At 42.5% G+C, this 22617-nt stretch overlaps 1 protein-coding gene across 2 annotated transcripts; it reads left to right on the forward strand.

Moving 5' to 3' along the window:
- Window positions 1–358: 358 nt before the first annotated feature.
- Window positions 359–22184, forward strand: LOC139385003 (CTD small phosphatase-like protein 2-B). Of its 2 annotated transcripts, XM_071129972.1 has the most exons (14): window positions 391–577; window positions 4296–4369; window positions 9799–9989; window positions 12436–12574; window positions 12714–12878; window positions 13146–13379; window positions 13498–13591; window positions 18689–18800; window positions 19204–19290; window positions 19499–19561; window positions 19673–19752; window positions 20046–20172; window positions 21545–21640; window positions 21900–22184. In XM_071129972.1, exons 3-14 carry the CDS (start codon window positions 9822–9824, stop codon window positions 21963–21965), a joined length of 1431 nt encoding a protein of 476 aa, XP_070986073.1. In that variant the 5' UTR covers window positions 391–577; window positions 4296–4369; window positions 9799–9821; the 3' UTR covers window positions 21966–22184. The 2 variants fall into 2 exon arrangements, with proteins under 2 accessions (XP_070986072.1, XP_070986073.1); XM_071129971.1 differs by lacking the exon at window positions 4296–4369 and having other exon boundaries at window positions 359–577; window positions 21900–22183.
- Window positions 22185–22617: the final 433 nt, after the last annotated feature.

Consider the following 22617-nt stretch of genomic DNA (forward strand, 5'->3'; position numbering starts at 1 on the left):
AGCGCCCTTCTCAAATCAGACAGTAATCTGCGCCGTTTGGTCATGTCAGCATGGTGCATCGTCCAGAAACATACATCTCTTTTTTAGTTTTCATTGGGAAGGCAGGTAAAGGGTTTTTATCCAAAGCAATCACTGTTGAATGTGAAAACACAAAACTCGACTTAGAACTCGTGCTTAATAACGTTACTTTTGTTTTGAGCCGACTCGCTGTCGGCCAGAGCGGGGCACCTGGCTCACGCCCGGAAGCAGTCCGGTTCCACAATGAATGCAATCACTTCACCCGAACAAATTCCTCTCACCGGGATAACCCGGGCCAGATAAACGAACCATCTCATTGACGCCTCTGGCTCAAGCGGTCCTCTGTCATCCGGGTATCTGCCATCGAGAGAGTGTGGGTGAGGAGGCGGGAAATGGCGTCTGGGAGCACTTCGCAGTATCAGCTACTAGACCGTTCATAAAAACAGCAAAGCAGAGAGGAAATAAGAAGAAAAAGAAGAAGCAGTTGCTGTCCGCACCGTGGCAGCCAGCAGTGCTTGATCAGTCAACTCGCTTTCTAGATAAGGTGGAGTACTGTAAAGTAAGTAGGGATTATTTCAAGCGTCTTTCAGCATGTGTGAATGACGTACAAATAAATATTTTCATTTCTCGCCCCCAAGGCATGGACAAAAACTATCTACAGTAGCTAGCCAGCCAATTTGACCCTATGTCTTGCAACAATCTCGGCCTCCTGGTTTGATAACATGTAACCATTTCGCAGCGGAAAATTACTGAATTTTGTTGTAAATGTTGGTTTGATTTCTTCTACATTTACAACAGTCTTGGCTAACTATTGCCTAAAACAGCTAATTGACTAGATCCATGTTGCCAAGCTAGGTAGCTAACTAATCAGCTAGCAAAGTTTAGGTAGTAGTGCTAGCTAATTAAGTTTAGCTAATGTTAGTTAGCTAGTCAAATGTGCCTCCGGGCAGAAGGGGCTAAATATTGCTTGTCCAACCTCTCACAGCCTAAGTTTAATTTCGTTAGCTAGATGTTCTAACAGCTAACTGCATAGCTAAACCGCTAACATTTCTCAGTTGAAAGTGGACAGTGAGAAATGGCAGGTACAGTAGCTAGTTATCTAGGTGCTGTGTTTTTTGCTAGCTAGCGGGGTAGCCGCCACGGCTAGCTAACGTGTACTAACATCGCGCGCTACTTTCGAACGATATTCGTTACTTGCTAGCAGCGAACTGGCGTGATGTTTAGCTAGTTAGTTACTATTGGCGTCCTGCTTTTACGGCCTTCTACCTGGACAAGAGTGGTCGGTAGCAAGCTTTAATTTCCCGCCCACTTTGTGTATACAAGCCTGCTTAGGGCTGCCCGTCCATGGACATAGAAAAAGTTAGTTGGTTAGGTTAGCTGTGGAACAAATGCGAAAGCTTAACATGTTTTCTTTTGAATTGTAACCAGCTTTGACCCATTATACGAAGGAGTCAGTAACATTTTGAACAGTGACAATTCGATTAACTTGTCAGAAGACTGTCTAGTTAGCTAACTAGCTATTTCAATGAAGTGTGCGTGGTGTTCCCACTTGCCACCAATGTTGATCGACCATCCCCTCATCTAACCATACCTTCCACTTGTTATGGAACGATGCACCGCCACCACCAAACGATTACTAGTGAGGTCGAATGAATGGGCTGCTGCAGTCACTATGGGTACTCTTTCTAGAGCCCCCAATTCAGGTAGCAATTAGACCAGTAAAAATACATGTAGTGTCGTAGCCGTGGTATACAGTATGAAAAACCACAGTTTTCAGCCAATCGGCATTCAGGGCAATAATAGCAATAAAGCACCTCGTGGTATATGGCCAATATACCACTAGGGCTGTATCCAGGCTTTCCGTGTTGCATCGTGCTCAAGAACAGCCCATGGTTATGGTATATTGGACATTACTACACCCCCTTGTGCCTTACTGCTTAAATATACATGGGTTTTAACTCTAAAATATATTTGTTTACAATTTATGCTCCCCGCATATAAGGAAAGCCCTGAACGCAAGATTGTAATTTCTATGATTCACTTGGGGGAGGAACATATTGCCTGTAGCCTACTGTACACGGTGGAGGAACATATTGCCTGTAGCCTACTGTACACGGTGGAGGAACATATTGCCTGTAGCCTACTGTACACGGTGGAGGAACATATTGCCTGTAGCCTACTGTACACGGTGGAGGAACATATTGCCTGTAGTCTACTGTACATGATGGAGGAACATTGTCTAGCCTACTGTACACGGTGGCGGAACATATTGCCTGTAGCCTACTGTACACGGTGGAGGAACATATTGCCTGTAGCCTACTGTACACGGTGGAGGAACATATTGCCTGTAGCCTACTGTACACGGTGGAGGAACACATTGCCTGTAGCCTACTGTACATGGTGAAGGAACATTGTCTAGCCTACTGTACACGGTGGAGGAACATATTGCCTGTAGCCTACTGTACACGGTGGAGGAACATATTGCCTGTAGTCTACTGTACATGATGGAGGAACATTGTCTAGCCTACTGTACACGGTGGCGGAACATATTGCCTGTAGCCTACTGTACACGGTGGAGGAACATATTGCCTGTAGCCTACTGTACACGGTGGAGGAACATATTGCCTGTAGCCTACTGTACACGGTGGAGGAACATATTGCCTGTAGCCTACTGTACACGGTGGAGGAACATATTGCCTGTAGTCTACTGTACATGATGGAGGAACATTGTCTAGCCTACTGTACACGGTGGCGGAACATATTGCCTGTAGCCTACTGTACACGGTGGAGGAACATATTGCCTGTAGCCTACTGTACACGGTGGCGGAACATATTGCCTGTAGCCTACTGTACACGGTGGAGGAACATATTGCCTGTAGCCTACTGTACACGGTGGAGGAACATATTGCCTGTAGCCTACTGTACACGGTGGAGGAACACATTGCCTGTAGCCTACTGTACATGGTGAAGGAACATTGTCTAGCCTACTGTACACGGTGGAGGAACATATTGCCTGTAGCCTACTGTACACGGTGGAGGAACATTGTCTGTAGTCTACTGTACACGGCGGAGGAACATATTGCCTGTAGCCTACTGTACACGGTGGAGGAACATATTGCCTGTAGCCTACTGTACACGGTGGAGGAACACATTGCCTGTAGCCTACTGTACACGGTGGAGGAACATTGTCTAGCCTACTGTACATGATGGAGGAACATTGCCTGTAGCCTACTGTACACGGTGGAGGAACATATTGCCTGTAGCCTACTGTACACGGTGGAGGAACATATTGCCTGTAGCCTACTGTACACGGTGGAGGAACATATTGCCTGTAGCCTACTGTACACGGTGGAGGAACATATTGCCTGTAGCCTACTGTACACGGTGGAGGAACACATTGCCTGTAGTCTACTGTACACGGTGGAGGAACATATTGCCTGTAGCCTACTGTACACGGTGGAGGAACATATTGCCTGTAGCCTACTGTACACGGTGGAGGAACACATTGCCTGTAGCCTACTGTATATGGTGAGCGGTTTGTGGCACTTCCTCTTTAATATGGAAAACACATTTTCTAAAATATTGACACAATTACAATCTTTATAGAATAAATGTAATTTAATCAATTATATGTGGAAATATGTATTTGTGTCAACATATTTGCGTGAACTAAACTAAAGCATGTTAGTTTTCAGTGTTATTTAGATGATGTGAGCTAAATCTGTTAAAGCTAGCTAACGTTAGCATAGCTCTTTCACTTACCTGCTTGACTTCCATGCTAACTGAAGCCCATGATAATGCTCATGCTCGGCTGGTGTTGCTGCCTGTTTTGAGATGCTTTAAAGCCACATTGATGGTAGGTGCACCATCCACTTTGAGAAGCAACTTCTTGCGGAAATACTCCTTCCATTGTTGATAGCTGTGGAAGTTCTCAGGGATGAAATGTGACCTGCAAATTGAGTAAATGCCCAGTTTATTCCCTCACTAATCCCACTTTTTACAAAGTTTTACATTCATCGTGTGACGCTGACCGTGGGGCGTTGTGGTATTTTCTTTCTGAAGTTAGTTTATTTGGATACCTCTAAAAGTTGAGTTTGATCAACATTATAATATAACAATTGGTGTAACAGTTTGTAATTTGGGAATGTTTTCTTGGGGTGCTCTAAATCTATATACATTTCTGGCATTGAGAAATAAGTGCTACACAACTTAAATTGTGCATCTGAGTTTGTCATACTAAATTAAAATATTGAAGTTGCCATATTTTATTATTTTAGATTGCGTTACCTTCCTTGATGTGGACAATGTGTTACTACATTACGCAAGCTCACATTTTGAACACATCATATTGGTGAGTAACATGGAGTGTTGGTGGTTAATCCAAACTGAATATTAATACTCAGTTTGGAAACCAGATCAACTCAAGATTGGTCTTGATGCAAACAATTTAACTGAACTTTTCATGCATTCCTTGGAAAATGATTAATTTGGTCATACTCTAGAGCAGGGCTATTCAACTGGCCCTTAGAATGGCCCTTTGATACATTTCTGAACATTCATATAAAAAAAAGCAAACCATTTCCAGCAAAAATTTGATTTTTAGTACCAAAAGGAGCCCTCGTTCAATATTCTCCAATGGAAGAAATGTTTTCCTGTAGTCCTGCCCATTAAGTGCTGTCAATTAATATCACCTAACATACCAGTTACAGCCAGTCAGCGCTGCTAACAGGGGTACAGGGTCTTTCTGCCCGCCTATCGGCTCCTTCACCACAGATGAGATCACTACACCAGAGCGTGTTTTGTGCTTAACTCGGCTGTGAGTTAAACTACCATTAACTTTATCCGATCAACATCCTAGCCTGCAACATTGCTTGTTTTGTTGTCTGCTGAGCATCGTGATCTATTTTTACGCAATGATGTTCGATGGCTAAGAAAGGGTAATGCGCTCGAGAGCATTGTGATCTTTGGGAGGAGATGGTTGCTTTTCTCCGTGATTGCCGCCACAAGAAAGCCAACAAATATCTAGTGAAAATGCTTGAGCTCGTATCACGTTTTGTTTTGGTGACATCTTCAATCAATTGAATTGACTTAATTTGGGACTACAGGGGAGGGATGAAACAGCCATTGACATGATTGGTAAAACAGACTTTCAAAATGTTATTTTCTCCTGATTTAAGCTCAAACAAAACCTTCCATTTTCCCTTCACTGCGCAACTATATTCAGCCATTAGTACAAATCACTCCTGTGATGTTGGAGTTTAGATGAACTGAAAGCAAACTCATAAAATGTTGTAAAGTTAGCCCCTACAGAGGTGGTTCTTTTTCATTAACGCACCCATGATGCGGTATGGAGAGAGACTGCTCTGCAAAAACGAGTCATCTGACATATATCAAAAAAATAATAATAATACAAAAATAACAGAAGTAGACAAGTAAAATAATGAAGAAATTGAAAATGGGACAGAATTTGATGCTGGTCATCTGAGATATGCTACAAATTAGGCCCCGTAAGAATTTAGTTGAATAACCCTACATTAGGGTAAACTGAGCCAGGATAAAATGAGGTAATACCCGTTTACATCTTTAACAACTTACTGCACGGTCACACCGCTTTGAGTGCATGAGGCATTTTCAATGGTTCTCACATCTTCAAATAATTTTTTTACATTTGTTTTTAGAAAGCACTCTAGTATAATGGTGTGTATGTGTGAGTAGCTAGCATCTAGCTACTATAGAGGTTGTTTTCTTTGTAGCATGTGTAACAGCTGGTTGTAATTTCAGAAATCTGGGGGCAGTGAAAATGGATAGTCTACTATACTTTTTTGAAATATAGCTTTATCCACAAATTTGATGTGTGTATTATATATCCATAGATGTCCTTTGTTCTTAGAAAGAAAGAGAAATAAGGAAATCCTCTTCTCCCAGTATAGTGTTTCTGGTGCTACCGGCTGTAGCCTTGGGTTGTTGGAAGCTGTGAATGAGTCATGCTTTGAGATGGTAAAAAATAGGCATGCTATGACTGGAGGAACTGTATGTGTGATTCGTCTTCATTGGCTCTTGCATCCATGCTGAGTTCTGTTGGCACAATTGAGGCATGACGTTTCTGCTGCATTGGAAGATTTGCTTGCTCTTTGTATGGTTTAGCCCAGGGGTATCAAACTCAATCAGCACATGGGCCATATTGGAAGAAAAAAAACCACAGCTTATAGTTTGTTTTTACAAAAACCGTGCCTACAACCACGACCCAAACTGGACATATTTTTCTCTCAAAAAATAGGGCTCTTTATAAAAACCACTTATGTGCATAGGATGCTTTATAGCATTTTAACATATTAAATAATATTTGTCCAGCCTTTGCTGCTATGCTTGCAGATGTGATTTAACTCCAAATAACAAAAACATAACTAGGTAGTTGTAGCCTAGCCTACTGCTCAAATGCTGTCGTAGGCCTACATTTCTCCTTTGCATGGTGTTTTATTGAAATGTTTGGCATTTTGGTTATTCGTTCTTACGCTTAAATAAATGCCAACAAAGATTGTTTTCTGTAGGCTACCGCAATGATCAGTTGGAACTGACACTTGACATGGCCTACCACACCTTTAAACTTTCGGTCCGGTAGATTCGGTCACTGCCATTTAGTGATACAGCATTTTTGTGTGTGTGGCAATGCACTGCGGTTTGGTGTGCATCGTGTTGGCAGTGCTTCCTGTGACTTGTAGTGCAGTGCATCATGGGCGGTATGGAAAGCGGGCCAAAATGAATTGACACCCCAAATCAGTGCGCCGGCTGGATTCGGTCCACGGGCCTTGTTTGATGCCTGGCTTAGCCTAACCAAGAGCTAGGTTGTTCTTTCATTCGTAAATAATCTTATTTACTGGCTATATTATTATCTAGGCGTAACATTTTTTTTTTAGTCTCTGGATTTGAAGCCTTTTTAATCTGATTTGTAGCTAACCTCTGCATTGCATTGCTCACACTGGCACCCCTGTGCCCATGGGGCTTGCAGTCATTACAAGGACACTAATGCTGTCATATTACATCAATAGTACCACATAACATCCCTGTTATGCTATTTCAACATAACAGCTGTTGCTTCGTCATGGTGAAGACTAGTGTTCATTTGGAAATAATTCTTCCTGTGACTTGTATTGAATAAGTCTGGCTACTTGGCTACTTGTCTTGTGTCTATGTAAATATTGTTGAAGGCACATACGTTTCCCGGAACCCTGCCCTGTAATCAACTGCTAATTTGAGGTGGGTAGTGAAATAAAAAATTGTCCATCACATGTTTTGACATGGGATGGAAACTTTACATTAGTGACTGAAAAAAGGATGTTGTGTTCACATTCCTCAAGGTTTATCTGAGAAGTCAATGGATTTAGTTATGTTACGATCTGTTGAGAAAGTGTGTTCACTCTTTAGGCCAGGCCCCGTGGTAATGTAATGCAGATGTAGTGAAGCAGTGGGTTTCTCTGCAGTGCAATGGGAGTGGTGGATAGGGAGGGCTGTGTGTCCACTGTTTGGCATGGTGCCTGAGGTCCTGGACATGTCTGAACACATTTTCAGCCAGTTATGTAATGTAGGATGCTGACCAAAACTTGCTTTGCAAAATGCACTTTATAATTTCCTCAAGAGCTTGCGCGTCAATGGGTGTCTGTAGCCAAGTGCGAAAATAGAACCTGGTTCAATTTGAGATGCGTGAAGTGCTGTAAGTACCGCCTTTCCCATCTCCTCGTTGGTGTTTAGGAGCATTCTAACCCATGTGGGTGATTTGAAAGAAGAATGAGGTCCACACTCCACTCGGTTGTAGTAATGCACCTTAAAGTTGCCATATAAAATCCACAGAGAAATAAACGAGGAGTGATGAATCAAATAAAAAAAAAAGGGAAACCACATTAATTTGTTATTTGTGGAAAAATTGTTGGAGAAGAGAAACTAAGATTATTACTCACAATGGTTGAAATTCTACAAAGATCCAGCAAAAAAAAGACCATGAACATTTCAGGTAAAATAACCCACTGTTTATCTCCCAGGACGATAAGCTAGCTAAATGTCCATGCATGTTTCGACCTGTCCCCAAATTTAATATACAGTGGGGCAAAAAAGTATTGTCAGCCACCAAATGTGCAAGTTCTCCCACTTAAAAAGATGAGAGGCCTGTAATTTTCATCATAGGTACACTTCAACTATGAAAGACAAAATGAGAAAAAAAATCCAGAAAATCACATGGTAGGATTTTTTAAAATTAATGTATTTGCAAATTGTTGGAAAATAAGTATTTGGTCAATAACAAAAGTTTATCTCAATACTTTGTTATATACCCTTTGTTGGCAACGACAGAGGTCAAACGTTTTCTGTAATTCTTCACAAGGTTTTCACACACTGTTGCTGCTATTTTGGCCCATTCCTCCATGCAGATCTCCTCTAGAGCAGTGATGTTTTGGGGCTTTTGCTGGGCCACACGGACTTTCAACTCCCTCCAAAGATTTTCTATGGGGTTGAGATCTGGAGACTGGCTAGGCCACTCCAGGACCTTGAAATGCTTCTTACGAAGCCACTCCTTCGTTTCCCAGGCGGTGTGTTTGGGATCATTGTCATGCTGAAAGACCCAGCCACGTTTCATCTTCAATGCCCTTGCTGATGGAAGGAGGTTTTCCCTCAAAATCTCACGATACGTGGCCCCATTCATTCTTTCCTTTACACGGATCAGTCGTCCTGGTCCCTTTGCAGAAAAACAGCCCCAAAGCATGATGTTTTCACCCCCATGCTTCACAGTAGGTATGGTGTTCTTTGGATGCAACTCAGCATTCTTTGTCCTCCAAACATGACGAGTTGAGTTTTTACCAAAAAGTTATATTTTGGTTTCATCTGACCATATGACATTCTCCCAATCGTCTTCTGGATCATCCAAATGCTCTCTAGCAAACTTCAGACGGGCCTGGACATGTACTGGCTTAAGCAGGGGGACACGTCTGGCACTGCAGGATTTGAGTCCCCGGTGGCGTAGTGTGTTACTGATGGTAGGCTTTGTTACTTTGGTCCCAGCTCTCTGCCGGTCATTCACTAGGTCCCCCGTGTGGTTCTGGGATTTTTGCTCACCGTTCTTGTGATCATTTTGACCCCACGGGGTGAGATCTTGTGTGGAGCCCCAGATCGAGGGAGATTATCAGTGGTCTTGTATGTCTTCCATTTCCTAATAATTGCTCCCACAGTTGATTTATTCAAACCAAGCTGCTTACCTATTGCAGATTCAGTCTTCCCAGCCTGGTGCGGGGGGGGGGGGGTGTGTGCTCCTTGAGAGAAGAGAGCTGTGGTTACTTACAGTAAATCACTTTCCTTCTGCATGTTTTTTTTGTTAATGAAAACCATAGGTCCATCTTATCTCTAATGTCCTCATACTTTTTGATCAATTTGTCCCGTCAGTTGTTAGATAAACACATTCACTGAAATAGTCTTGAGTACCGTACTCAGTTGTCGGGCCTTGTGATGGGTCTTTGGCTCACTGAGGCAGCAATGATGTACTGTGATGCAAAGGAAATGGTGTCTTGAATGCAAGCAGATGTTAGCAGCAGCAGCACTTTTTCTGCTGGTGTTTTTTGTTCACTGAGGGTTTTCAAATCACCAGCTTGTCCACGTCTTTTTAGCTGTTAGGCTGTATGTTTTGTGAACCCATGAAGAGGGGGAAAATCAGGTCTTACACTAATGGTTTTTCCCCCCCTTTCTCTCTCTTCCCACCCAATCTTCCCCCCATTTGTCGCCTTTGCCCTATCTGTCCTCCAGTCTTACATGTGGCTCTTAAAACAATGAGGCTGAGAATGCGGAAGGCATCTCAGCAGTCGAGCCCTGCCCATGCGCCCCGCCCATCCCGAACCAAGCGGAGGCATTCAGAAGTGGAGGAGTGCACGCCGACAGGTGGCGGGAGAGGCCTGCTGTCCACCATTAAGAAATTAATCAGAGGAAATGCTGTCAAGGTGAGCCGTCTCTCTGTTATGTCTCCGAAATGGCATCCTATTCCTTATATAGTACACTACTTTTGACCAGTGCCCTGTGAGTCTTGGTCAAAAGTAGGGCACTAAATAGTGAATAGGGTGCCATCTCGGGATGGTAACATTCCCCCCTCAAATATTCCTCAGCTGTTTGATCACTAAAGTTACATGCAGTCCTTAGTTTAACATCTTAGCAACGTGTTATGCTAGCAGCACCTTTTTGCACCCCACACACACACCCCCTAGACCTTTATTTAGCCCCTGTCCAGATGTAAGAAGTAAAGTCTGTTTCAGTACCCCCAGTGTCATGTTTCCCTAGAAATGCATGGTGGAATGCAGCTGGTCGTAGAACTCCAGCAGTGTTCTAATTTTAGCGGTGGCTCTAGAGATTGTAGAAGGATAGTAGGTCGTGGGGCTGTATGATTGGGGGAAAAAATAATAAATGCAATTTTTTGGGATATTAAAATTGCGATTTTTCTAACACATGGGTGAAAACTTGGTAATTCCATCAGACATGTTTAAAACACGTTTCTGGGTAGAAAACATCATTTCTAAAACGAGATCATGAGTTAATACATACTGTGCTAAATGAATACAAAACCAAATTAAGCTAATATTTTCCAATATTGTTATTCATAGGAAGCTTATTATTGTATTTATGTATTAGTAGGCTGAAACATCATAAGTCAAAGTTCATTTAAAAACATGTAACCTACCAATTTACAAGGTGCATTCTGGTCCAGTCATTCAACGCGATGGCCTTGACCATGTGTACACCGTGATCGTTATGCACACTTAATGCTCCTCGTTCAGGCCCCAAGCGACTAAAGCTTCTCTTAACCCCAGAGCTATGTTTTTTTTCTTGTTATCTCTGGGGAAGTAGCCTATGATGTTTGCAAGCACAGACCTTTCAGTTGAATCTCCTTATCAATAAAATGTAGCCTCCTGTCAAACTAATGTAGGGCTTGGTTGTTATTATTAGTGATGGGGGGGATAATTACATATTGGGTTATTTGTAACGCTATATCGAATTGTTTTGACTCTTACAATATTATTTTTGCTCTAGTTGGCTGTACTTGCACAAACTCCAGCATTTTCCCTTCACAGTTCGTTCAACATCTTTTTAAATCATTTTAGTTTTTCATCACTTATTTCCTTGCCTGCTCAACTCGTTTTCTCGTGGCTCTTATCCCTCTGCAGCATACATATGGTAAGCAATATGTTTGGCACATTGAATAGCAATAAAAATCGGTGTCGAATCGCAATACATACGAATCAACACCAAAGTAGAGTGCTAATATCACATTGTGAGGTCCCTGGCAATTTCTATCCCTATGTTGTAATAGACCAAAGACGGGCCTATGTTGTAGTCACGTAATAATCATGTGAGCTCTGTTTCAACTTATCCCTTCATTTTGCTATACAGCGTTGGTATGGTGACTTGAGAGATGGAATCTTGTGTCCCGTCCAGCTTGTTTTTCCTCTTTTAATTGTTAAATTTTTTTTTAATAGGAAGCTTTGCTGACTAAATGTGAATCCTTTCTTTGGCTGGGTGATTTCTGTGTGTCCTGCGGGATGTTTTTTCGTAGGGTGTTACCCTCGTCAGTTCCTGTTTGACGTAGGTGACTAGCTGTGGCTGAGGGGCTTTGTTGCTGTCGGGCGTTTTTGTTTTTTCACCATGCAATCGTCGTGAAGTAGGGGATGGTTTTTCGAACGATTGAATGCATTTGTTGTGTTGTCGCTACAACTGAGGCACTTTTGCACAACACATGCATTTGGTTGACAACGGTTTGCCTGTTACTGGAATACTGCCAGGCCACTGAAGATGCCCCCTTTGGCACCAAATCGCTGTTCTCATTAGCATTAGCAGCACTCATGTTTCTGAGGTAAAGCCCTTTCTCTCCTCACCAGCATCTAACTGTGTGCTCTGTGGGATGCTTATGATTAGCCAGCATGACTTACAGAGAGTGAGAGCCCGCTTGTGATTGGTCACCATCCTCTGTGCATGTAGAGAGTGAATGGAGTCTAGGGAATCTTATTGGCGACGGTACCGTAGTCTAGAGTGTGAAAGAACGTAGAGAATCGCAGCCTCTTGTGATATGGATATTGCACATCAATATCGCAATTTCTATCTGAATTCGATTAATCGTGCAGCCCAAGTAGGTAGCTAGGGTTGGCTGAAACAATGTTTCAGGAGAGAAAAAATCCCTCTGGGAAGGCATATGGGTTCTTTGTCTTGGACCATTGTCACTTGGCATACTACAAGTCCATTGTACATCCAACCAGATATGAGTCAGAATTCCTTTGGCCATCTGCTAGTGGGTAGATTCAAAATTAAATGTTGAATACTTTAAGATTTTAACATTTGGTTTTATTCTAAAGTTATACTCCTCCCATCAGTTCTGATATGAGAGTTGTGTTTCTACTTCAGGTAGAGCAGGAGAACCCAGCAAAGAAGACACGGCTCACCTGCGACGTAGATGACAACCTGATCTCTTCCACACCACAAGGTGGCGATGCCCCCAGGAGGACCATCTCCAGGGTCAGCAGGAGAAACTCAGTCAACGGGGGTGAGTTTGGAAAAAGAGTGAAACGTTATTCTGTTCAGTAATCATACCTTGCACACCAACAAGCCTTTTTACAGGAGTTTGCATGCCTTGATAAAGCGACGTCATGTTGTTCTTACCTGCTCCTCACCCTAAACCACAGAAGCGACAAACCATGACACGAACCATGACACGAGTAGTAAGCCTGTGAAGCCCAATGGGAAGCTGGAAGAGGCGGCAGAGACTTTGACCAGTCCGCCTAGAACCACTCTCCTGGGAACCATCTTCTCTCCAGTCTTCAACTTCTTCTCACCAGCAAATAAAAATGGTAATACACAAAAATGATGCTAGGTCGAAGAGTGCCAACCACTCTGCAGAAACTTTACTTAAAATATGTTAGATTGGCCTACATTGTTCCATGTTTGTCTCTACTCCCTGCACTGGTAAATGGCCTACTATATTACCTCGGTCTTCATTCAACCTTGTATGATGCTCATTTATGTTATTGTATTTTTTATATTGTGGTCAAGTCTAACTTCCCTGCAGAACTACGGTAATAAGTAGTATAAATATAGTAATCTAATGTAATTTTCAGCCACGTCATGTTCGGACTCCCCAGACCAGGCGTTGGAGGCTGAGGAGATTGTCAAGCAGCTGGACATGGAGACGGTGGAGGAGACCCCCAACTGCACTGGCACCACCACCGTGGAAGTGTGTACGACTATGCCCCTTTACTCCAGCAACATGCTGCCCCCCCTGCGGCCCCCACACCCTCCAGGAGTACCCATCGAGGAAGAGGAGGTCGTCACAGACATGCCGCCTCTCACAGGTAGCTGGAGATAAAGAAATGTCTTCTTGGTGTAGAGTCCATGTCATTATGGACAAGGATCATGCTCACTTCTCTCTCCTGCCCATTTCTCTTGGTCTCCTCCTTCCTATCCTCTCAGCCCCAGACGCCCATCCAGTAGGAGGCTATGTGGATGCACAGCCCACAGCCACTGCAGAGGGGACATACGAGGAGGACTGGGAGGTCTTTGATCCGTAAGTACAAATCTGCTCCCTCTATGCAAAATATTCCAGCCTTAGTTAAGGCCAAAATATGAATACTTAGAATTCATTTTGATCTTGTGAATATAAAAAAGGAAAATGTACTGAACAAAAATATGAACTCAATCTGCAACAATTTCGAAGCGTTACAGTTCATATAAGGAAATCAGTCAATTGAAATCAATTCATTAGGCCCTAATCTATGGATTTCACATGACTAGGAATACAGACATGCAACTGTTAGTCACAGTTATTAGGGTGTGACCACTATTTGCCTCGAGACGCATGTACTTTGCATAGAGTTGATCAGGCTGTTGATTGTGGCCGGTTGTCCCACTCCTCAATGATTGTGCGAAGTTTCTGGATATTGGCGGGAACTGGAACATGCTGTCATACATGTCAATCCAGAGCATCCCAAACATGCTCAATTGGTGAGTATGCAGGCCATGGAAGAACTGGGTTGTGAATTATGCTCAAACATGAGGTGATGGCAGCGGCTGAATGGCATGACAATGGGCCTCAGGATCTTGTCACTGTATCTACAGTGCATTCGGAATGCAATCAGACCCCTTCCCTTTTTCCACATTTTGTTACGTTACAGCATTCTAAAATGGATTAAGTAACAAAAAGTTCCTCATTAATCTACATACAATAACTCATAATGACAAAGCGAAAACAGGTTTAGATATTTTTGCAAATGTATTACAAATAAAAAACATACCTTATTTATAAGTATTCAGACCTTTTGCTATGAGACTGAAAATTGTGCTCTCTTGTAGAGGTCGACCGATTATGATTTTTCAACGCCGATACCGATTAATCGGCCGATTCAAAAAAAAAATATATATATATATATATATATATATAATTTATTTATTTTAAAAAATGTATTTGTAATAATAATTACAACAATACTGAATTAACACTTATTTTTAACTTAATATAATACATCAATAAAATCAATTTAGCCTCAAGTAGATAATGAAACATGTTCAATTTGGTTTAAATTATGCAAAAACAAAGTGTTGGAGAAGAACGTAAAAGTGCAATATGTGCTGTGTAAGAGAGCTAACGTTTCAGTTCCTTGCTCAGAACATGAGAACATATGAAAGCTGGTGGTTCCTTTTAACATGAGTCTTCAATATTCCCAGGTAAGAAGTTTTAGGTTGTAGTTTTTATAGGACTATTTCCCTCTATACCATTTGCATTTCATTAATTAACCTTTGACTATTGGTTGTTCTTATAGGCACTTTAGTATTGCCAGTGTAACAGTATAGCTGCCGTCCCTCTCCTCGCTCCTCCCTGGGCTTGAACCAGCAACACAACGACAACAGCCACCACATCGAAGCAGCGTTGCCCATGCAGAGCCAGGGTAACAACCACCCCAAGGCTCAGAGCGAGTGAAGTTTGAAACGCTATTAGCGCGCGCTAACTAGCCAGCCATTTCACTTCGGTCGCACCAGCCTCATCTCGGGAGTTGATAGGTTTGAAGTCATAAACAGAGCAATGCTTGACGCACAACGAAGAGCTGCTGGCAAAACGCACGAATGTGCTGTTTGAATGATGTTTACCCGCCTGCTTCTGCCTACCACCGCTCAGTCAGATACTTAGATACTTGTATGCTCAGTCAGATTATATGCAACACAGGACACGCTATATAATATCTAGTAATATCATCAACCATGTGTAGTTAACTAGTGATTATGATTGTTTTTTATAAGATAAGTTTAATGCTAGCTAACAACTTACCTTGGCTTACTGCATTTGCGTAACAGGCAGTCCGTCTCCTTGTGGAGTGCAACGAGAGAGAGGCAGGTCGTTATTGCGTTGGACTAGTTAACTGTAAGGTTACAAGATTGGATCCCCCGAGCCGACAAGGTGACAATCTGTCTTTCTGCCCCTGAACGAGGCAGTTAACTTGAAATCGGCCCTAATTAATCGGCGATTCCGATTAATCGGTCGACCTGCACTCTCTTGCATCCTGTTTCCATTTAACATCCTTGTTGTCTCTACAACTTGATTGGAGAGCTCTGGTGGTAAATTCAATTGGTTGGACATGATTTGGAAAGGCCCACACCTGTCTGTAAGGTCCCACAGTATGTCTGAGCAAATCCCAAGCCATGAGGTTGAAGGAATTGTCCGTAGAGCTCCGAGACCAGATTGTGTTGAGACGTAGACCTGGGGAAAGGTAGCAAAAAATGTCTACAGCATTGAAGGTCCCCAATAACATCATTCCTCCATCATTCTTAAATGGAAGAAGTTTGGAACCACCAAGACTCTTCCTAGAGCTGGCCGCCCTGCCAAACTGAGTAATCGGTGGAGAAGGGCCTTGGTCAGGGAGGTGACCAAGAACCCATGGTCACTCTGACAGACTTCCTCTGTGGAGATGGTTGTCCTTCTGGAAGGTTCTCCAATCTCTGCAGCACTCCAGAAATCAGGCCTTTATGGTAGAGTGGCCAGACAGAAGCCACTCTTCAGTAAAAGACACATGAAAGCCCGCTTGGAGTTTGCCAAACGGCACCTAAAGGATTTTCAGACCATTAGAAACAAAGTTCTCTGCTCTGATGAAACCAAGATTAAGCTCTTTGGCCTGATTGCCAAGTGTCACGTCTGGGGGAAACCTGGCACCATCCCTACGCTGTAGCATGGTGGTGGCAACATCATGCTGTGGGGATGTTTTTCACCGGCAGAGACTGGGAGACTAGTCAGGATTGAGGGAAAGGTGAACGGAGCAATGTGCAGAGCTCTTTGATGAAAACCTGCTCAGGACCTCAGACTGGGGCGAAGGTTCACCTTCCAACAGGACAACGACCCTAGGCACACAGCCAAGACAACACAGGAGTGGCTTCGGTACAAGTGACTTCAGGATATCCTTGGCCCAGCCAGGACTTGAACCCGATCAAACATCTCTGGAGAGACCTGAAAATAGTTGTGCAGTGACGCTCCCAATCCAACCATCCAATCCTCGATAGGATCTGCAGAGAAGAATGTGAGAAACTCCCCAAGTACGGGTGTGTGTGTGAAGCTTGTAGCGTCAGACCCAAGAAGGCCGACGGTGCTTCAACAAAGTTCTGAGCAATGTGTCTGAATACTTGTGATGTGTCTGAATAAATGTGATAATGTAATCCATTTTAAAGGCTGTAATGTAACAAAGTGGGAAAAGTCAAGGGGTCTGAATACTTTCCGACTGCACCATATGTGCAGGCTGTATTACATCCGGCCGCGGGAGTCCCAGTGGGCGGCGCACAATTGCCCCAGAGTTGTCCTGGATTGGCTGTCATTGTAAATTAGAATTTGTTCTTAAACAGCTTGGAAAATTCCAGAAAATTATGTCATGGCTTTGGAAGCTTCTGATAGGCTAATTGACATCATTTGAGTCAATTGGGGGTGTACCTGTGGATGTATTTCAAAGCTTACCTTCAAACCCAGTGCCTCTTTGCATGACGACATGGCAAAATCAAAAGAAATCATCCAAGACCTCAGAAAAAAAAATTGTAGACCTCCACAAGTCTGGTTGATTCTTGGGAGCAATTTCCAAACACCTGAAGGTACCACGTTCATCTGTACAAACACCAGTATAAACACCATGGGACCGCGCAGCCGTCATACTGCTCAGGAAGGAGACGTGTTCTGTCTCCTAAAGGTGAACGTACTTTGGTGTGAAAAGTGCAAATCAATCCCAGGACAACAGCAAAGGACCTTGTGAAGATGCTGGAGGAAACCGGTACAAAAGTATCTATATCCACAGTAAAACGAGTCCTATATCGACATAACCTGAAAGGCTGCTCAGCAAGGAAGATGCCAGTGCTCCAAAACCGCCATGAAAAAGCTAGACTACGGTTTGCAACTGTACATGGGGACAAAGATCGTACTTTTTGGCGAATTGTCCTCTGGTCTGATGAAACAAAAATAGAACTGTTTGGCCATAATGATGTTATGTTTGGAGGAAAATAGGAGGCTTGCAAGCTGAAAAACACCATCCCAACCGTGAAGCACGGGGGTGGCAGCATCATGTTGTGGTACTTTTCTGCAGGAGGGACTGGTGCACTTCACAAAATAGATGGCATCATGAGGTAGGAAAATGATGTGGATATATTGAAGCAACATCTCAAGACATCAGTCAGGAAGTTAAAGCTTGGTCGCAAATGGGTCTTCCAAATGGACAATAACCCCAAGCATACTTCCAAAGTTGTGGCAAGATGGCTGAAGGAAAACAAAGTCACGGTATTGGAGTGGCCATTACAAAGCCCTGACCTCAATCCTATAGAAATTTGAGGGCAGAACTGAAAAGGCGTCTGCGATCAAGGAGGACTTCAAACCTGACTCCATTACACCGGCACTGTCAGGAGGAATGGGCCAAAATTCACCCAACTTATTGTGGGAAGCTTGTGGAAGGCTACCGTAAATGTTTGACCCAAGTTAAACAATTTAAAGGCAATGCTACCAGATACTAATTGAGTGTATGTAAACTTCTGACCCACTGGGAATGTGATGAAAGAAATTAAAGCTGAAATAAGTCACTCTACTATTATTATGACCTTTCGCATTCTTAAAATAAAGTGGTGATCCTAACTGACCTAAAATAGGACATTTTTACTTGGATTAAATGTCAGGAATTGTGAAACTGTGTAAATGTATTTGGCTAAGGTGTATGTAAACTTCCGACTTCAACTGTACCTGCAGTCCGCATACCAACTGCACGATTCCTTAACTTGAGACAACTGTGACATTGTTGTGGCAACTGCACATTTTAGAGTTTATTTTTGTCCCCGGCACAAGGTGCACCTGTGTAATGATCATGCTGTTTAATCAGCTTCTTGATATGCCACACCTGTCAGGTGGATGGATTATCTTGGCAAAGAAATGCTCACTAACAGGGATGTAAACAAATTTGTGCTCAACTTGAGTATTAAGCTTTTTGTGCTCATGGAACTTTTCTGGGATCTTTTATTTCAGCTCATGAAACATGGGACCAACACTTTACATGTTGCGTTTATATTTTTGTTCAGTGTCGTTTAATTTTTTTGTTGTGTGATTTCATTGCAAGTCCTGTATTTACCTTTTTGAACGGTTTGATTTGGGTTGGTCCAGGTATTTCTTCATCAAGCATGTACCTCCGCTGACTGAGGAACAGCTGACCAGGAAGCCTGCCCTCCCACTGAAGACCCGCAGTACACCAGAGTTCTCCCTGGTCCTCGACCTGGTGAGTGATGATAACATGATGCACTTCAATCCGACATCTGCATAGGCCGTGCATATTTTACAGTGATACGGCCTCTGCAGATGTCAGGGCATTCATACTTCAATCCGACATCTGCATAGGCCGTGCATATTTTACAGTGATACGGCCTCTGCAGATGTCAGGGCATTCATACTTCTTGCGCTTCCCGGAGCAGATCCGGGCTGTTGAGTAAGCTGTTGTGAAGGAAGTGAGTTTGTTAATACAGCCTCCGGAGGCTCTGCAATTGTCACACCTTCCGTATGGAGCCTCCGACCACATTTTTCGGGTCAAACATTTATTTATTTTTACTGTAAATGGTACTTCCACTTAACAGGTATTGTAAGTTGCAAACCACCATAACAACTATTTTTGTGATTCCTACCAGGATGAGACATTGGTGCACTGTAGCTTGAATGAGCTGGACGATGCAGCACTTACCTTCCCGGTCCTGTTTCAAGATGTCATTTACCAGGTATACAGAAGTCCTTGAGATTTGACATTGAGGCGTTTCTGTTTTAAATGGGACATAATTAAGCATATTACTTTTCCACCAGAGGGTGCTAAAGCTGTGCCATTGTAGACAGCCACAGGTGAAAGTCGGAGATCCAGAATCAGTTTCTAGGAGAAACGGGGGCCTCTGAATACTTTGTACAAATAACTGATACTTTGCTTGTCTGTAGGTGTATGTGCGTTTAAGGCCGTTCTTTCGAGAGTTCCTGGAGCGCATGACTCAAATCTATGAGGTAAACTGGGCTTCCTTTTCTCCTATTTAATTGTAACAGTATATGGAAAGAGTGCAGTTACTTGCTTTAAGCTGAAATGAGAAACGTATTCAGTTGTCTTCTCCTTGTTAGATCATTCTCTTCACTGCCTCAAAGAAGGTTTATGCAGACAAGTTGCTCAACATCTTGGATCCCAAGAAACAGTTGGTTAGGTAAGTTACATGTTTATTTCTCATGTTTCTTTCTACCCCTTAATTTAGATGCATTGGAAGTATCAGCTGTGTTTTTGTAATAAATACCAAGCCTTAGCTTTGACATGCATGTATAGTGTTCTGTTTGCATGTGATTGCAGTTGCTGTGTCTGATTGTGGTTTTGGGGCTGGGCAATGGACACGTGCTGCCTGCATGTGATGTTCAGTTGTCAACATTGTTGTTTTGACTGAAATATTCATAAACAGACCTTTAGACTTAACGATTTATTTATTTTCCTCTCCACTAACCCTAGACACAGGTTATTTCGTGAGCATTGTGTCTGCGTACAAGGGAACTACATCAAGGACCTGAACATCCTTGGAAGAGACCTGTCCAAGACTGTCATCATTGACAATTCACCACAAGCCTTTGCATATCAGGTGAGCCTTTCAGCATCAAGTGACATCTGTAATAGAGGTTGACCGATTTAATTAGGGCCGATTTCAAGTTTTCATAACAATTGGAAATCTGTATTTTTGGGCACCGATTTTTATTTTTTATATATTTTTTTATTTATACCTTTTTATTTAACTAGGCAAGTCGGTTAAGAACACATTCTTACTTTCAATGACGGCCTAGGAACAGTGGGTTAACTGCCTCGTTCAGGGGCAGAACGACAAATTTTCACCTTGTCAGCTCTGGGGATCCAATCTTGTTACCTTACAGTTAACTAGTCCAACGCAATAACGATCTGCCTCTCGTTGCACTCCGAAAGGAGACTGCCTGTTACACGAATGCAGTAAGCCAAGGTAAATTGCTAGCTAGCATTAATCTTATCTTATAAAAACAATTAATCACTAGTTAACTACACATGGTTGATATTACTAGATATTATCTAGTGTGTCCTGTGTTGCATATAATGTGACTGAGCATACAAGTATCTGACTGAGCGGTGGTAGTCAGAAGCAGGCGCGTAAACATTAATTCAAACAGCACTTTCGTGCGTTTTGCCAGCAGCTCTTCGTTGTGCGTCAAGCATTGCGCTGTTTGACTTCAAGCCTATCAACTCCCGAGATGAGGCTGGTGTAACCGAAATGAAATGGCTAGCTAGTTAGCGCGCGCTAATAGCGTTTCAAACGTCACTCGCTCTGAGCCTTGGGGTGGTTGTTACCCTGGCTCTGCATGGGTAACGCTGCTTCGATGGTGGCTGTTGTCGTTGTGTTGCTGGTTCGAGCCCAGGGAGGAGCGAGGAGAGGGACGGAAGCTATACTGTTACACTGGCAATACTAAAGTGTCTATAAGAACATCCAATAGTCAAAGGTTAATGAAATACAAATGGTATAGAGGGAAATAGTCCTATAATAACTACAACCTAAAACTTCTTACCTGGGAATATTGAAGACTCATGTTAAAAGGAACCACCAGCTTTCATATGTTCTGAGCAAGGAACTGAAACGTTAGCTTTTTTACATAGCACATATTGCATTTTTACGTTCTTCTCCAACACTTTGTTTTTGCATTATTTAAACCAAATTGAACATGTTTTTATTATTTATTTGAGGCTAAATTGATTTTATCGGTGTATTATATTACGTTAAGTGTTCATTCAGTATTGTTGTAATTGTCATTATTACAAATAAATAAATATAATCGGTATCGGCATTGAAAAATCATAATCGGTCGACCTCTAATCTGTAACCCAACCTAGCACAGCGTAATTAAGCCTATTTTTGCATTTTAGATGATATTCAGAGAATTGATATATGCTGTTGTACAATCCAATACAGAGTATACCTTCCTATATCCCTACAGCTTTCCAATGGGATTCCCATTGAGAGCTGGTTCATGGACAAAAATGACAACGAACTCCTGAAGCTTGTCCCGTTCTTGGAGAAGCTTGTTGAGCTGGTACATACAAACTACATTTTTTTTAACGTGTTTTACTAATGCTTGGATAGTAATAATTTGTTTATTTGTAAGTCATACATGCTTGAGCTGTCATTGGCATGTGCTTTGCGATGCCCCCACCATTCATTTTTAGTAGCCCACTACCAAAGTCTTTTACAAAATGAAATGTTCTCGCCACTACAGAGAAATCATCTCTTTAAATCATTGGTTTAGGTTCATATCACTGTGGTATTAATATAGTCTGTCTCCTGTGCTCCAGAATGAGGATGTGAGGCCACATGTTCGAGAACGGTTTCGTCTGCACGAGCTTCTTCCCCCAGACTGATCCCTGGAATAGATGGACAGAAGCGATAACGAATGATTGAATAAACCAACACAGACATGTAAAAAGCCCTCTTTGGATTACAACATTGCCATTACTGTTTAAGGTTTCACTTTTTCTCTCTTTTTACCCAACATAGGTTTTTTTCTCTTTTTTTCCCCCATCGATAACGACAATGCAAAGTCAAATTTCTGAAGCAACATCTGGTTAAAAATAATTTACAAAGTCACATGTTTAGATCACATTACTGTGGGCAAGATCAAGAAGGCTCTTCCTTTTGACTGGCTTTTTTTCAGGAGCAGTTTCTTTCTCCCTGCTTCCTCTCGGAGGGGCCAAGGTGCTGTCTGTCTGGACTGAATGTGTTAGCTGACAGAGAAGAGGATTATACTTGCTCCCTTTGGTGCTTTCATGAGACTGTTGACAGTGACACTCATTGACAACAGACAAATTTGAACAGGAATGGCCAGTAAAGTGTGTGGGTACATAGCTTATCTTTTCTTTCCATCTTGGGGTTTTTACAAACTTTTTGCCAGTAGCCTATAGGATCTCATTATGCATTCCTCTAGCTGAATTTCTTTGTTTTGCAGACACTTGTGGTAACCTCAATGTGTTATTTTACCCCATTTCACAATGTTGCATTAGCTTTTTTCTGCCT

The sequence above is a fragment of the Oncorhynchus clarkii genome, chromosome 26 (genome assembly GCF_045791955.1).
Source record: "Oncorhynchus clarkii lewisi isolate Uvic-CL-2024 chromosome 26, UVic_Ocla_1.0, whole genome shotgun sequence".
Taxonomy (NCBI): Eukaryota; Metazoa; Chordata; class Actinopteri; order Salmoniformes; family Salmonidae; genus Oncorhynchus; species Oncorhynchus clarkii.